The 13,139-nt window shown below is 40.1% G+C and overlaps 2 protein-coding genes across 5 annotated transcripts; one reads left to right on the forward strand and one right to left on the reverse strand.

Annotated features, from left to right (window-relative positions):
* Window positions 1-267: 267 nt before the first annotated feature.
* LOC127983736 (potassium voltage-gated channel subfamily S member 3-like) lies at window positions 268-1,569 on the reverse strand. Its single transcript, XM_052585993.1, has 2 exons — window positions 678-1,569; window positions 268-571 (listed from the first exon to the last, which is right to left on the reverse strand). The coding sequence occupies exons 1-2, from the start codon at window positions 1,128-1,130 to the stop codon at window positions 542-544; spliced, it is 483 nt and encodes a 160-aa protein (XP_052441953.1). The 5' UTR covers window positions 1,131-1,569; the 3' UTR covers window positions 268-541.
* Window positions 1,570-2,065: 496 nt separating this feature from the next.
* Window positions 2,066-10,058, forward strand: LOC127983714 (uncharacterized). 4 transcript variants are annotated; one of them, XM_052585967.1, is made up of 21 exons: window positions 2,066-2,126; window positions 2,925-2,977; window positions 3,050-3,142; window positions 3,225-3,349; window positions 3,518-3,658; window positions 3,779-3,832; window positions 4,304-4,471; window positions 4,537-4,633; window positions 4,708-4,925; window positions 5,001-5,151; window positions 5,238-5,446; window positions 5,532-5,649; window positions 6,557-6,759; window positions 6,966-7,080; window positions 7,156-7,325; window positions 7,397-7,488; window positions 8,566-8,696; window positions 8,992-9,181; window positions 9,257-9,419; window positions 9,511-9,622; window positions 9,691-10,058. In XM_052585967.1, the coding sequence occupies exons 2-21, from the start codon at window positions 2,938-2,940 to the stop codon at window positions 9,759-9,761; spliced, it is 2,661 nt and encodes an 886-aa protein (XP_052441927.1). In that variant the 5' UTR covers window positions 2,066-2,126; window positions 2,925-2,937; the 3' UTR covers window positions 9,762-10,058. The 4 variants fall into 4 exon arrangements, with proteins under 4 accessions (XP_052441927.1, XP_052441929.1, XP_052441928.1 ...); XM_052585968.1 differs by lacking the exon at window positions 2,066-2,126 and adding an exon at window positions 2,464-2,849 and having other exon boundaries at window positions 5,358-5,446; XM_052585966.1 differs by lacking the exon at window positions 2,066-2,126 and adding an exon at window positions 2,467-2,849.
* Window positions 10,059-13,139: the final 3,081 nt, after the last annotated feature.

The raw sequence follows: 13,139 nt of genomic DNA on the forward strand, positions 1-13,139 counted from the left end.
GGTCCTTCTCTGCTTTAGTTTTGCTTCAGTATTTTGCCTAATTTCAGATTTGATCAATCTGCCTCTTTGAAGAACTGAATATTAAGTATGATCATTTGTTGTACATAGAAATACTATTAAACTTTTTTGAAGAAAAGAAAGAATTTTGTGCTGCTCGTTTTCATTCGTCATTTGAATTGACTTTCAAGTGCTGGTGGATATTCTAGGTCCTTCACGTTTTCCAAACACCTCACATTGTTGTTTAAAATGAAGTATTTAACACTAAGATGATGGATGGCTTTATTTTTATTGATAAATTTCAAGATTGTCAAAAAGTTTAGATTGCAAAAGCAAACCAAAATTTTAAACCACAGGGAATCCATTGACATTTTCCTATGTTTTAGCTTCTGAAAGGCGCCACTTAATTGTATTTTTATCAAAGTACTTTGAAAAGTTGTTCATGATGGTGATGGTGATGGGTAAAGAAGCAACCCACAGAGAATGCAAAGTGTAGCTACAATCCTCCCAGCTGCTGTCCTTGTATCCCCATAGCCCACCATAATCATTGAAATAATGGCCCACCACCGACAAACTGGAATAGAAGAGAGTTTGGAAGAAACGTCTTCCTTTTCAGTGTAGTAGATAAGAGTCGAGAACAATGATATTGCAACAGTAATGAAAAGAATAAGCAAACCCACCTCGCATTGGCAGTTCTTTAGAGTTTCTCCAAAAGCTCTCACTCCTTCTGAATGTTGATGAAGCTTTAGGACCCTGATTAACCGGAGAACCTGAACCACCTTCCCCATGTTGACCAGATGTTGGTTTCCCTCCCCATCCTCTTCATCCAAACTTTCAAAGGCCAGCGTCACATAGAAAGGCAAGATAGAAGCCCTGTCAATCATGTTCAGAGGGTTTCCCAAAAACATCCGTGTCTGAGGAGCTGCTATGACTCGCAGGACAAACTCCACTGAGAAGAAAATAATACAGATGAGCTCCAGAGAGCCCAGGACAGACTGTCGGATGCATACCTGAAATTCGGGCATACTGTGGATACACATGGCCACAATGGAGGTCAAAATGACCAGGACGGAAAACGCAGCTACACCTTTGGAACACTTGGAGTGATTGGGATCTTCAAAGGTTTGCCACATGAAGGTGCGCACATCTGAACACCACGTGCCTTCAAACCTCCTCAGGTCACTGCTCACAGCCGAGATCTCTCCAGACGACCCTGCATTACTAGACCGGCCAGACACATTCTGCTCCCGCTCATCTTTGCGCTCAAGGAACCATTCGAGACAGCAGGCTTCCTGATCCTGTTCACCAATGCCCCAGTATTCGATCTCCTGTCTGAAGAAGAAAACACAGAGCTCCTCCAAAGCATGAAAGGGTCCTGTACGGTAGAAGTTCAGAACACAGTGGAAGACTTGCGGGCTCCTGTCGAATTAGTATTCCTGCTCAGCGGGGCTGTAGCTGTCACAGTTCCAGGATTGTGGCATCGCTGCAGCACTGGATTAAAGCATATAAACTCTAGATGAGATGCAATGATTTGCCACCAATTTGCCAAAACTTAAAATAGTTATGAAATGCCTCGATATTATGTTGAAAAAAAACAAAAAAACACCGGTAATTCACACAGATTCTTGAAAATTCAACAGTAACCTTTTTTTAAATGAAGTAACTGGTCATAGATTACGATATATCAGAATTATTTTAATTATATACAACAGCATTTAGAAAAATGGACTACTTAACTTCAACTATACTGTCAATGCTGTAAGCAAGACTGAAACATAACAACTTCAGGTGTATTATATATTATATTATATCATATCATATCATATTATATCATATCATATCATATCATATCATATTATATTATATTATATTATATTATATTATATTATAGTTTTGGAACAACCCTTTCTAATGAATAGGTTTGACTTTAAAAAATTTCCATGAGTAATGGTATTCTAGGGAACTGTGTGCTTCTAGATTTATAGCAGCTGTTTGGACAGGACCCTTTTCTATTCTAAAATGACAATGCCTGTGTGTATATAAGGCAAGGTTCAAAAAGAAATGAGGGATTCAGTGAGTGTGGAAGAACTTGCCTGGTCTGCAGAAAGCTGATTATGTCCCAATCCCAGGTGAGTTTAGATGCAGACCTTGAGCCAAGAACTCAAACACCGATGACTTATACATACACATATGGACAGAAGTATTGAAACACTCCCTTCTTTAGAACAGAAAAAGGCTCCTTTTGAATCTTGTCTTAAAGGAATTATCATATGTGACCCCAGTCATAAGAGTAATAGGGTAAGCTTTCCATTGATGTATGGTTTGTTAGGATTGGACAACATTTGGCCGAGATTCAACTATTTTAAAATCTGGAATCTGGGGGTGCAAAAAAAAAAAAAAAAAAAAAAAAAAAAAAAAAAAAAAAATTATATATATATATATATAATATAAGAGAGAGAAATCTTAATAAATCTTAAAATATAAAGTCTACTGAAGATCACATACCCACCACGCGCCTCTTCGTCGAAATCAAAATCATTTGAAAACTCTACAGAAACAGTCACTTTATCAATAATACATGGTAGCTATAGGCACAAAGAGTCCGCGGTTTCCCGTTAACTTTTAAATCCAGGTCCACACCTAGCAAGGCGGAGAGTCCCGTCCACGAGCGCTGGAAGCCGCGCGAGCTGTTTGAGTTCCTCACCTGCGCGCAATACTGTGCAATCAGACGAAACGCGCACGAGACACTGTTCATTAATCACCTGCCGCTTAGGACGCTCGCGCGTTTCTGTAGAAGACAAAAGTAAACAACAACAAAAAAGAGATTTCATAATGGGATGCTTTGAGATAGGGTATGTTTTAGGATATGGAAATATGAGTGTTTGAATTCACCAAGAGATGTGTTGATTTGTTTATGATATTTGCAGGGCTTTATGGCTTATGGTCACTTTAATAAGCATTCATGCAGATCCCTCAGCAGGTAAGCCATGCTGTGCCTTCCCTATTTTAAGTCATGTAATTTATTACTTAATGACACGTTTCTTGATTGCAGATGAAGTCCAAGCTGAATGTCTTGGAAATAGGGTACAGTTTACCCTCCCTGGTTCTTTGAGTGCAGGAGGTCCTTTAGAGCTTTATGCAGTCAGTAAGTTAATTATCTCATTGTTCGTGTGCCAATGAGTGTCATACACCCAGCTATCAATTCAGACCTTCTCTGGGTGTTTCAGATGACACACAGACAGTCCTTCTCACACCTCACCTGGCGGCTCAATGTGGCTATACACAGAAATCTGACCCTTTGGGGAACACGATAGTGTCAGCTTCCCTACAGAGTTGTTATGCAGAGAAGCAGGTTTGTGTCTTTTATAAATTAACCATTTCTTTAACCAGCTCTAGTTCAGGAGCTATAGCTCATTATGTAAATAATTAAGAAAATATGAAAGTTGAAATGTGGGAGTGGATGTTTAATAAGGGAATTGGTTTATTTCTAAGTGCACATACCTCACCATTTTTCCAATAGGGTGACAATGAATTTAGAGTAGCCATGCAGTTTAAACCGTATGAATTCCCAACGCTATCTGAGAAAGTCTACGAAGTGTTCAAGTTCTGCAGTCACACCGTGTCTTCACGTGAGATTTTGTGTGAGACAAACTACATGGAGGCAAGTGATTGTTTTCTTAAATGTCATTTTTTAACTTTTGATAAAAACGTGGACATTTCTGACATTATGTGTGGAGGTTACGCATTTCTGCAATGCATTGTGTTATTGCTGTTTTGTCAGGTATCTGTAAGAAATGCGATACCAGAAATCAAGACCGCATCAGTCAAACAGCTGGTATGTATAATAATCTTTGTAGTGGTGCTTCAGTAAGCTGCTGGTGTCCATTTATACTACCTGAATGATGTCTAAAATTGTTTGTTTTAAGGAGTGTGTGCTGTTACTAATGCAAGCAATCACACTGGAATTATTTGCATAGTTTGAAAAATCTCACTAGTTGAATCTAAAACTGTGTAGTTACAAACAATATCGTATTCAGTGTTAGAAGTTACTTTTAAAAGAACTGATTTACAAAAGTGTTACTCCCTGAAAAGTCATTGCATCACTAGTTTCTTCTTATGGGATGAAATGCATTACTTTTTCTCATCTGGCCAGGGCTTGTTTATTTTTAAATCTAAAAAATATATATATTTTTGGCACTTACATTATTGTATTTTGTTATTTATTATATATACATTTTCATAATTCTTGATAGATATTTTCATGTTTTTCTTTGATACTGAATCTTCTGTTGTTCCTCTTTAACAGCCCACAGTTATACCTAACTTGCAACTCTGGAGAATCCTACTCTATAGTCCTGAAGAGAAGTCTTTTGATAAAGAGACCCTTCAAGCGATGGGCTACAGTGTTCAGAGTTCTCCAACACGACTGGTCATGCGAAGCCCATACAACACGCTCGAAACCTTTCTCCAAAATGTATGAACGGTTTCATGTGCCAGCTTTAATTTCTCTCTAGTGCCTGAAGTATTTTTCCTTGCTAGGTTGACGATGTTGATATGATGGTGTTCAAATCGGTGGTCTTGTTCCGAGACCGCTGGATGATGGCTTTAGTCGAGTCGGCAGCTGCCTGTCCAATCAGTGAGATTTCATTCACACACTTTTTTTTGCCATTTTGGTGTTCTACAACTCCTTGTGCTCTGATCTGACTCCAGGTGGAGCTTCATTTGTGGGTCAGATGATTTATTGGAGAGTTCCTCTGCACATAACTCCTTTGGTTTCCTTGGAAGTGGAGATCCTGGATGTGCACATGGGCATCAATGGCAGAAGGCTCACATCTGATGAGATGGAAAACCATAACTATACCATGACTTTCAATGAGTCCCATGTAGTTGTTGAGATTCCTGTTGGGGCTTCTGATGGATACTACAAGGTGGAGTTGTCAATGGTTTTCTGTCTTCCATTTAACTTGAAGATAATGAGTAAGACACATTTTTGTTAATTACAGAGTCACGTTCTTGAGGGCCAGTACCATGTCAGTTACACCATAGAACCCATGCTTGAGTTTCTGTGGAAGGAGGGCCAGGATGAGACCATGTATAAAGTCTTGTTCCCCATCACCACTCCTTTGACACCATGGTCACCCCAAGTTACAGACTGTGAGTGTTGAATTTAGGGCAGAAAGGCTGATATTTTTGTATGCGTGCGTGTATGTGTGTAGAGAGATTAATTATTTTGTGATCAGACACTGAACTTGAGCTGAGGGTATTTGATGTGTTTCTGGGTTTCTTCCCACCTGATGTGGAGCTGCTGAATATCACCTTTGGCTCTGAAATGCTCACGGTCTCTGAGATTAATATTAAAGGCATTAACCTGGAAGAGCACAGCTTTCCGAATAACACCAAAGCCTTTGCTGTCCAGGTTCCCTTCTCTGAACCTCATGTGCAAATAAAGGTATGCATTTCACTTTTGTCCATGCAGCTGTCTTCCCAACTCCTGTGATTTGCCTTGTCTTCAAATGCTTTCATTTGTAATGCAGACGTTTCGGCCTGATTTAAGAACCTACGTGCTCGATTTGGTCTTTGGTTTCGTCATCTTGCCTGAACACACAGCATTTTCACACTCCATGGTACTAGAAGCTTCTTCAGCTGACACTGGTAAGATCTTTAGGCTGCATTTACACTGCAGGTCTTTATGTCCAAATCCGATTTTCTGACTATATCCGATTTTTTTTGACGACCTGCTTACATTATCTTTTAAAAGTGTCCCGTATCCGATTTTTGCATTTACACTATACACTGCCGAAACTACCAAACGTAGACATTCTGATCCGGAAAAGGAAGTAAAACAGCACGAAATACAATGGATGCAGATGCAAATAAAATTATACAGTGTTTTGCTTTCCACAATATTTTGAAAAGTCAACAAAAAAAATCAGCAAAACATTGGTCTCGTACGGCGGAGAATAAAGAGGAGCCCTTGTTGCAGCCTGGGCGAATTTCGCGCCTATAATAAGTCATGTGAGCTCAGTTGGTGGGGTCCCCCTGAGTTGACGTCACTTTTTTTAAATGACGTACGACTCCCATTTACTGGGGAATATCCGATTTGTCTGCTTACATGGCACAAGCAAATGCACGTATCCAATTTATAACCACATATGAATGAGGCCTGAATCCGATCTGAGAACATTGGAATCCATGCGTTTTTTTCCTGCCTACACGTTCACCGGTCATATCCGATCTGTGCCACATGAGAGGAAAAAAATCGGATCTGGGTCACTTGAACCATGCAGTGTAAATGGGGCCTTAGACTGGAAAAGAGTGGAGCAAGGTCCTGCTCCTGGAGATTGATCTTGTGATATCCAGGTAGTATATAAATACAACATTGTTGTTCTAGTGCCGCTTTAAGGCTTCAACATTCAATCAGCATTGTCTGATGGTTAATCTTTTGCTAACCGTTGTCTGGGGGGTGAGGGGCTACAGTAAACTATGCAGATCTCTAGGAGCAGAATTGCGCATAACTGGTTTGTGCTGATTTTTACCTTTTGTGTCTTTTTCTCTGCAGTCCTTCCACATGTAGGGGGAAGTTGCAACGAGGACAGTTTCAACATTTACGTCACATATGGGAGCACCCCAAGTTCCCAAACAAAGATCCATCTGGGACATTTGGAGTTGAATGATAAGATTTTACAGCAGTATGAGCATCATTCGAATGAAACCCATTTAGTACTCATCGTGCCATTCCTAGCACCAGTTGTGGCTTTTGAGGTATTCTTCAGATGTCCTGGGTTGCACTAATGATAAGCAAAGTCTACCAGTCATAAGTGATGCCCACACTTATACAAAGGCATAGTTTACCAAAACATTTAGCTTAACGTAATTTTTTTTTTTTTACGTTTTCTAATAATCTCTATGGACTGTTCCCTACCACCTTCTTAATTCCCCTGACTGTTTTTAAAACTTTGTTTTTCAAGTCTGTTCAGCTGACTGGAATCCTGGGAAGAATTGACGTGGAAATTTACGATTCGTTGAATAACTTGAGCTTCAATGAGTTCTCCCTTTCCTGCCCCTTTTTTGTAATCTTGTCAGGTTGGTTTGTATTTTACTTCGTAATGATGTCTTGTTGCCATTTTACGATTGTGAATCTCTTTGTTGTTGTGCCAGAGTGTTTTTCTAATGGAACAATAACTGTGGTGCTTCCCAAACTGGAGTCGGTTCCACATCTTCTTCCCGGTGAACTCGCTCTAAGAGACCCGTCCTGCAAACCCTCCTACAGTCAAGACTACTACGCTTATTTTCACTTTGGTGTCACCACTTGTGGTACCACACGAAAGGTACAAGGGTGCTCGCATCAAATACCTTATTATAAGTAAAAAAGTGACTTATTAACTCTTACCTTGTTCAGTTTGTTGAGGATACCATGATATACGAGAATGAAGTCACCTGGAAGAGAGATGCACCTTTTCCAGAGACGGTACTCCCCGACCAGGAATACAGGTTAGCTACGTAGATTAATTTTTTTTTTTCTTTCTCGTGTATATCAAGAGCCTCACAAATTTGTCCATTGAAACAAGCATGTAGTGTTTAAACCTGTAACTCTTAGGGTGCTTTCACACTAGCACTTTTGGTGCGCACCAGGGTTCGATTGACGTCAGAGTTGGGTTCGTTTGAATGATGTGAACGCTGTCTTCTGTACTCTGATGCGCACCTGCGAACCGTACCCGAGTCCGCTTAAAAATGGTGGTCTGGGGTATGCTTCATGTGAACTCTGGTACGGTTTGCTGCTTATGTGAATGCAACCGTACCAAATCACGGAAGTGAGCCGCTTTTAATGACAAATTATTTTATGAAAATGTGTGTTTGTGTGTGTGTTTCACTCACTTTCCTAATGAGCGTGACTGACGCGCTGCAGAGAGCTGTATATCTCATTTATGGTCGCCTTCAACGTTCTTTAGAGCATTTTCAGTAAGACAGACGCAAGTGCCATTATGTACCAAAGCTTTATAAACGAACAGTTCAAAAACGCATACAAGTGCAGAGAGTAATGTTATGCATTTGCCTCCTCCTCCTGCGCTGTCATTACCAAGCAACGGGGTAAACAGCTGCTGGCTTGATGACGCAAGCGAACCCTGGTTCGGACTCAAATATTATAATATGAACACAGTCCAGCGGGGGCAGGGGGAGGGGGGAGCAACCGAACTCCGGTTTGGGCCAGGCAAGTGAACCAAGTGTGAAAGCCCCCTTAGTGTTTAACCTTTTGCTAAACCAAATAAACCGACTATTAAAATATACATTATATTTTTATAAACTTGCACAGCAAAATGTCTGATGCCCAGTCCTGGCATTATCAGTAATTCAGAAGGGATAAATTGACTTCAGTTTCTAGGGGTGCTCCGATCACGATCGGCCGATCGTTAATGCCCCTATCAGTTTCCTTTATTGATGTATCCGTGTAAGCTTAGTAATACCTTTCTTTATTGTTACCACAATAATTCAAGTTGTAAACATTAAGAACTTAAATGGTGAAATACGACAATGACTGAAATGTAAATTAAGTCTGCTAATCTCAAACAGGTTCACGGTATCCTGCGTTTATATCGCAAACGCCACCCAAGACATGATCTTTCATGCGGTTTCACACTTAAAAGAGCCACACACAGATGTTGGGAAGGGTGAACTCACTGTAAGCCTGAGGCTTTCCAAGGGTATGCAGACTACTTTTGCTAATGGTTTCTTTGTCCAGTGTTTTGTTTTTGGGAATGCCGTGCAATCATGAAGCATTCACATTAAGTCCAGGAGCGCCCAATAAAGTAAATTGCATACTTTATAAATACATGTTGACTTTTAATTACTTTGATAAGCCAGGGTTGCAAAATGTATTTTTTTTTGCTAACTTGCTTACGTGCTTTCTTGCTAACTTGATTAAGACAAATGCCTGTTAGTCTGAGCAATGCATGGTTTAATTACACCGCCCCCTACCCCCCCCCCCCCCACCCCCAGATATGGTTTACCGGCTCTTCTATCATGACGGCGACTACCCAGTTTTAAAGTTTCTGAAACAGTCTCTATATTTTGAGGTGGGTATGGATCGCTCCAAGGACTCCAGGGCAGCAGTAGTCCTGGAAAACTGTTGGGCAACATTATCCAAGGACAAGGAATCCAAACCTAGATGGGATTTAATAGTTGATGGGTACGTTTGAAACATTGCATGCATTTGTGGAACATTTCTACTTGATGCCGGTTCTGATTCTTCATCTCGAACCAGATGTGCCAGCCCTAAAGTCCCTGAACAGACCATCTTCCATCCTGTAGTCGCAGATGACCGATTGCACATCCCAGATCACTTCAGAAGATTTGAAGTTAAAACATCTGCGTGGAAGGAGGACGATGAGAGTTCTGAAAGTGAGGGTGACACCTCGGCCAGAAGGGTAAGTTGAAAAGTTTCCAGAATTTGTTGTTCTCATGTATTGTGGCTTGAACTGATAACCCTTTAACAGTTAATTTACTTTGCAAACGTAGGTTTTTGTCCATTGTGATGTCATTATTTGTCATGTCGATGACACTGCTGATGGAGGTTGCTACAAAGGGTGCCCAGAAGCTCTGAATCCGGATGGGAGCAGTTCGAATAGAGGTAACTATTTCAGTTCAGTCAGGTGAAAGTGCAGTTTCTCTTCTGTGACCGGTCTTACTCTTCCACAGTTCGCAGAAGTTCAGGCTTTTCAGAGGAAGCCCTGCAGCATGTGTCAATAGGCCCCATTCTGTTGATATGAACCTGTAAGTTTCAGATTTCCAGTTTATCACAGGAAATGCACTTTGAGTAATTCTGAAGGCATCAACACAAGGAAACTTCAGGTTGTGAACACCACTTGGTGCAACATGGGACTCGAATGAGGTCATATATCTGATGCAGATGATGATGTGGACATTCTGCGTTGAATAACCCCTGCCTTGTGGAGTTTCCACGAATAGATGTCTGTAACGGACACTCTCCCGGTGCGATTACTAGATGCTGTGATTGTCCACACGATGGCGTCTCAAGTGCAATAAAGCGTTTTAACCCATTCAAAGTTGGGAGTTTGTTTCAGAAGATATACCACATAACAAAATAATTTAAGAATGCAGACATGGGAATCATATTTGACTGTTAAAAGCAAATTAATGGATGCATATAGGGTTTTCTGGACCATTTAGACCAAAACTTAATTTAAATTTAAAAAAGATGATGTCAAATAAATGGTGAAAATCATTGATTTGTTTCTCCATATTTTTGGATGCATTTCTTATGAATCATTCTGATTATGAACTGAACAGTGTAGATATGAGCGGTGCAAACTTTAAGGCCAGCATATGACCTTTCTGCATGAAGATAATAATTATCTTTTAATAGCAAATATATTCTATTTGATTAAATGTTGACATTTTTTTTTGAATGTGAAACCTGGAAAGTACAGTGTAAGCTGTGGCCAAACTGGTTCCTTACTGAATTTGTCTGACACAAAAATAAATGAATCTTGTATTGAATATTTAAATTTAGTTTTCTCTTTTTACATAAACAATCAAATAAAGATTTATGAAATGTATCTTTTCGCAAAGTACCAACTGAATAAAATGTGATAATGTGCTTTCTGAAAAGCAAAAGTAAAAATAGGTTTTCTGTATGTAATATAGTATATATTTTATAAATATATTACTTAATAAAATTAATGTTTCCTGCAAAAGACCTTTCCAGACCTTTCATTGGTTAGCTCCATATATCCTGATGCAGAAGAGTGTAAGGACCTTGTTGTTGTTGTTGTTTTTACAGAATCCTATTAAACACAATTCATAATTTGAAATGTGTTGTCATTTTTTTATATATCCATGTGGGAACTTGTGATTGTTCAGAATAGTTTAAGAGAGTTCACAGCACCAAAAGTGATCACACTGGTTAACACATACAGTATCTGGAGATGTTTAAACAATGGCCTCATGTAGAACTCACTGAATGAGCCAGTGCACAGTCTCCACTAGATGGCATTATATAATGTGCACAGCTCTGTGTCCATGGAAGAGAAGAATGAACTGTGCGTGAGCGTGATCTGTCCAAGAACAACATAACACACTGCTGCCAGGAAACAGATGTATACAAAGGCAAATATATTTGCAATATATAACATTCAGCCAGACTCAGTTAAGTGAAGTATGCCTTATTTAGTTTTCTGTCATATAGGTAGGAAGGTGCACAAGGGTTTTTGTTTACCAGTGTTTGAAAGCCTTTATGTTTATATATGATTAGGTCACGCCAACTGTCATTGTTTACAAAGGATCAAATTATTATTGTCAGTCAGATTTTTCCAACTAAATGATTGAGCCAGTCCACAAAACCGCACTTCTTCAGTTCACTGATTAAATGATCTGGTCACAGTTATTAAGACCACTGACAGTTGAAGAGATCAACTTTGATTATTTCATTACAATGGCACCTGTCCAGGAGTGGGGCATATTTGACAGCAGAAATCAAGAGTTCTTCAGTTTTAATTGTTGGAAGCAGGAAACAAGTGCAAGAGAGAACGTCTGAGCATCTCTAAACAGCAAGTCTTGTATGCTGTTCCTAGTATGCAGTTGTTAGTACTGTACCTAGAACAGTGGTGCTAGGAAGGACAACCTTTGAACTGTCATCAGGATCATGAGCTCCCAAGGCTCACTGATGGATGTGTGGAGCGAAGGCTAGTCCATTTGGTGCAATCACACAGAAGAGCTGCTGTAGCTCAAACTGCTGAAGAACTTAATTCTGGCAATGATAGTAAGGTATCAGAACACACAGAGCATCGCTTTTTTGCTGCATATGGAGCTGCATATGGACTGTCAGATTGCCAAGACTAACATTGGTTTTATTCCAATTCCGAGCTCAACGCAGCCACTGAGATCCAGTCCATATCCAGACCAGATGGTGGATCAGCACCTAAAGATGACCTCTACAGCCCTTAATGTCAGCAGAGACCATGTCCACTAGATGAGCCTTAGACAGTTCCCCGGCAAAGACCTCGTCGGCCGTCGGCACAAGTCCACGAGAACCAGAGGAGTCCTCTGCACAATCTAACTTGCATCGCATTCTGAAATTAAACCACGCCAGGCTGGTTTCGTCTGGCCTCAACTGAGCCCTTTTTTTCCCCATATTTCTGTCACGATGGACATTTGGTTCCTTGCCATTGTCACCTTTGACTTGCTTGCTTGGGGACACTGTTCTGTTGAATTTTGTTGACTTGATTGCAAAGACACTATTGAAAGAGAACTGAATGGATGACATCACTGAATCAACAATGAACTGACTTTAAAAACTGGAAAACTGACTATTTTCTGTTGTCCTCTTGCATTATCAGCACACATTTTCCCTGTTTAACACTGTTAAATGCTTTGACATGATCGGTATTGTATGAAGCACTATATAAAAACAGATGACTTGATTTAATAACCCCTGTCCACCACTGGAAGTGCTTGCAACGGAGACGTGAGCGTCAGATTTAAACCATGAAGTGATAAGGTTGCCTGCTCTGATGAATCATGTTTTCTTTTAGATCAGGTGGATTGGGTGGATGCTTGTGTTGTTCACCTTAGAAAGAGATGGCAGAAGATGCACTATATTCACTGTAAGACGGCAGGCCAACGGAGGTCTGAAGGTCTGAAACCTTGGATGTGGATGAATACCACCTGCATAAAGACTGTTGCAGACTTCTTGTAGATTGTTCAGGAATACAAAGAGTTTAAAGTATTGCCCTGGCCTCCAAATCCCCCAGATATCCTTACACCAAACCTACACCTAAACATATTACTGTGTGCATTTTTAGATTCTCAAAAAGGCTATTTCTGTTTGTTTTAGATGTCTTTTGAATTAAAGCGTGTATACGCAGACGCAACTAAAATACGGTATAACTTCTCACAGTGCCACTTGTGTTGCTACAGTATTCATACTGTGTTCCAGTCGAGTTTCCAGCTCCACACACTCTCATTATGTTTCTTCAGCAGTCAGGAAAACAATCCTCCTTTAAGACCCTTGACATCAAACATATGCTAGGCTACTTATCAGGCTGAAGATAAAGATTATCTTAATGTTTAAAAAACACTGATCTCCAGCCCTAATGAGGCAAATATCTGCTAAAGGTCTTGAAACT

This window comes from Carassius gibelio, chromosome B20, assembly GCF_023724105.1.
Source record: "Carassius gibelio isolate Cgi1373 ecotype wild population from Czech Republic chromosome B20, carGib1.2-hapl.c, whole genome shotgun sequence".
Taxonomy (NCBI): domain Eukaryota; kingdom Metazoa; phylum Chordata; class Actinopteri; order Cypriniformes; family Cyprinidae; genus Carassius; species Carassius gibelio.

Excerpts from the sequence above, each read along its gene's own strand:
- LOC127983714 (XM_052585966.1), top strand. The coding sequence starts at position 2,830 with ATGGGATGCTTTGAGATAGG. Across the intron at positions 3,833-4,303 it reads CCGCATCAGTCAAACAGCTG|CCCACAGTTATACCTAACTT; the intron begins GTATGTATAATA and ends CCTCTTTAACAG. Across the intron at positions 7,326-7,396 it reads CTTGTGGTACCACACGAAAG|TTTGTTGAGGATACCATGAT; the intron begins GTACAAGGGTGC and ends TACCTTGTTCAG.
- LOC127983736 (XM_052585993.1), bottom strand. The coding sequence starts at position 1,130 with ATGTGGCAAACCTTTGAAGATCCCAATCACTCCAAGTGTTCCAAAGGT. Across the intron at positions 572-677 it reads TAAAGAACTGCCAATGCGAG|TTTGTCGGTGGTGGGCCATT; the intron begins GTGGGTTTGCTT and ends CTTCTATTCCAG.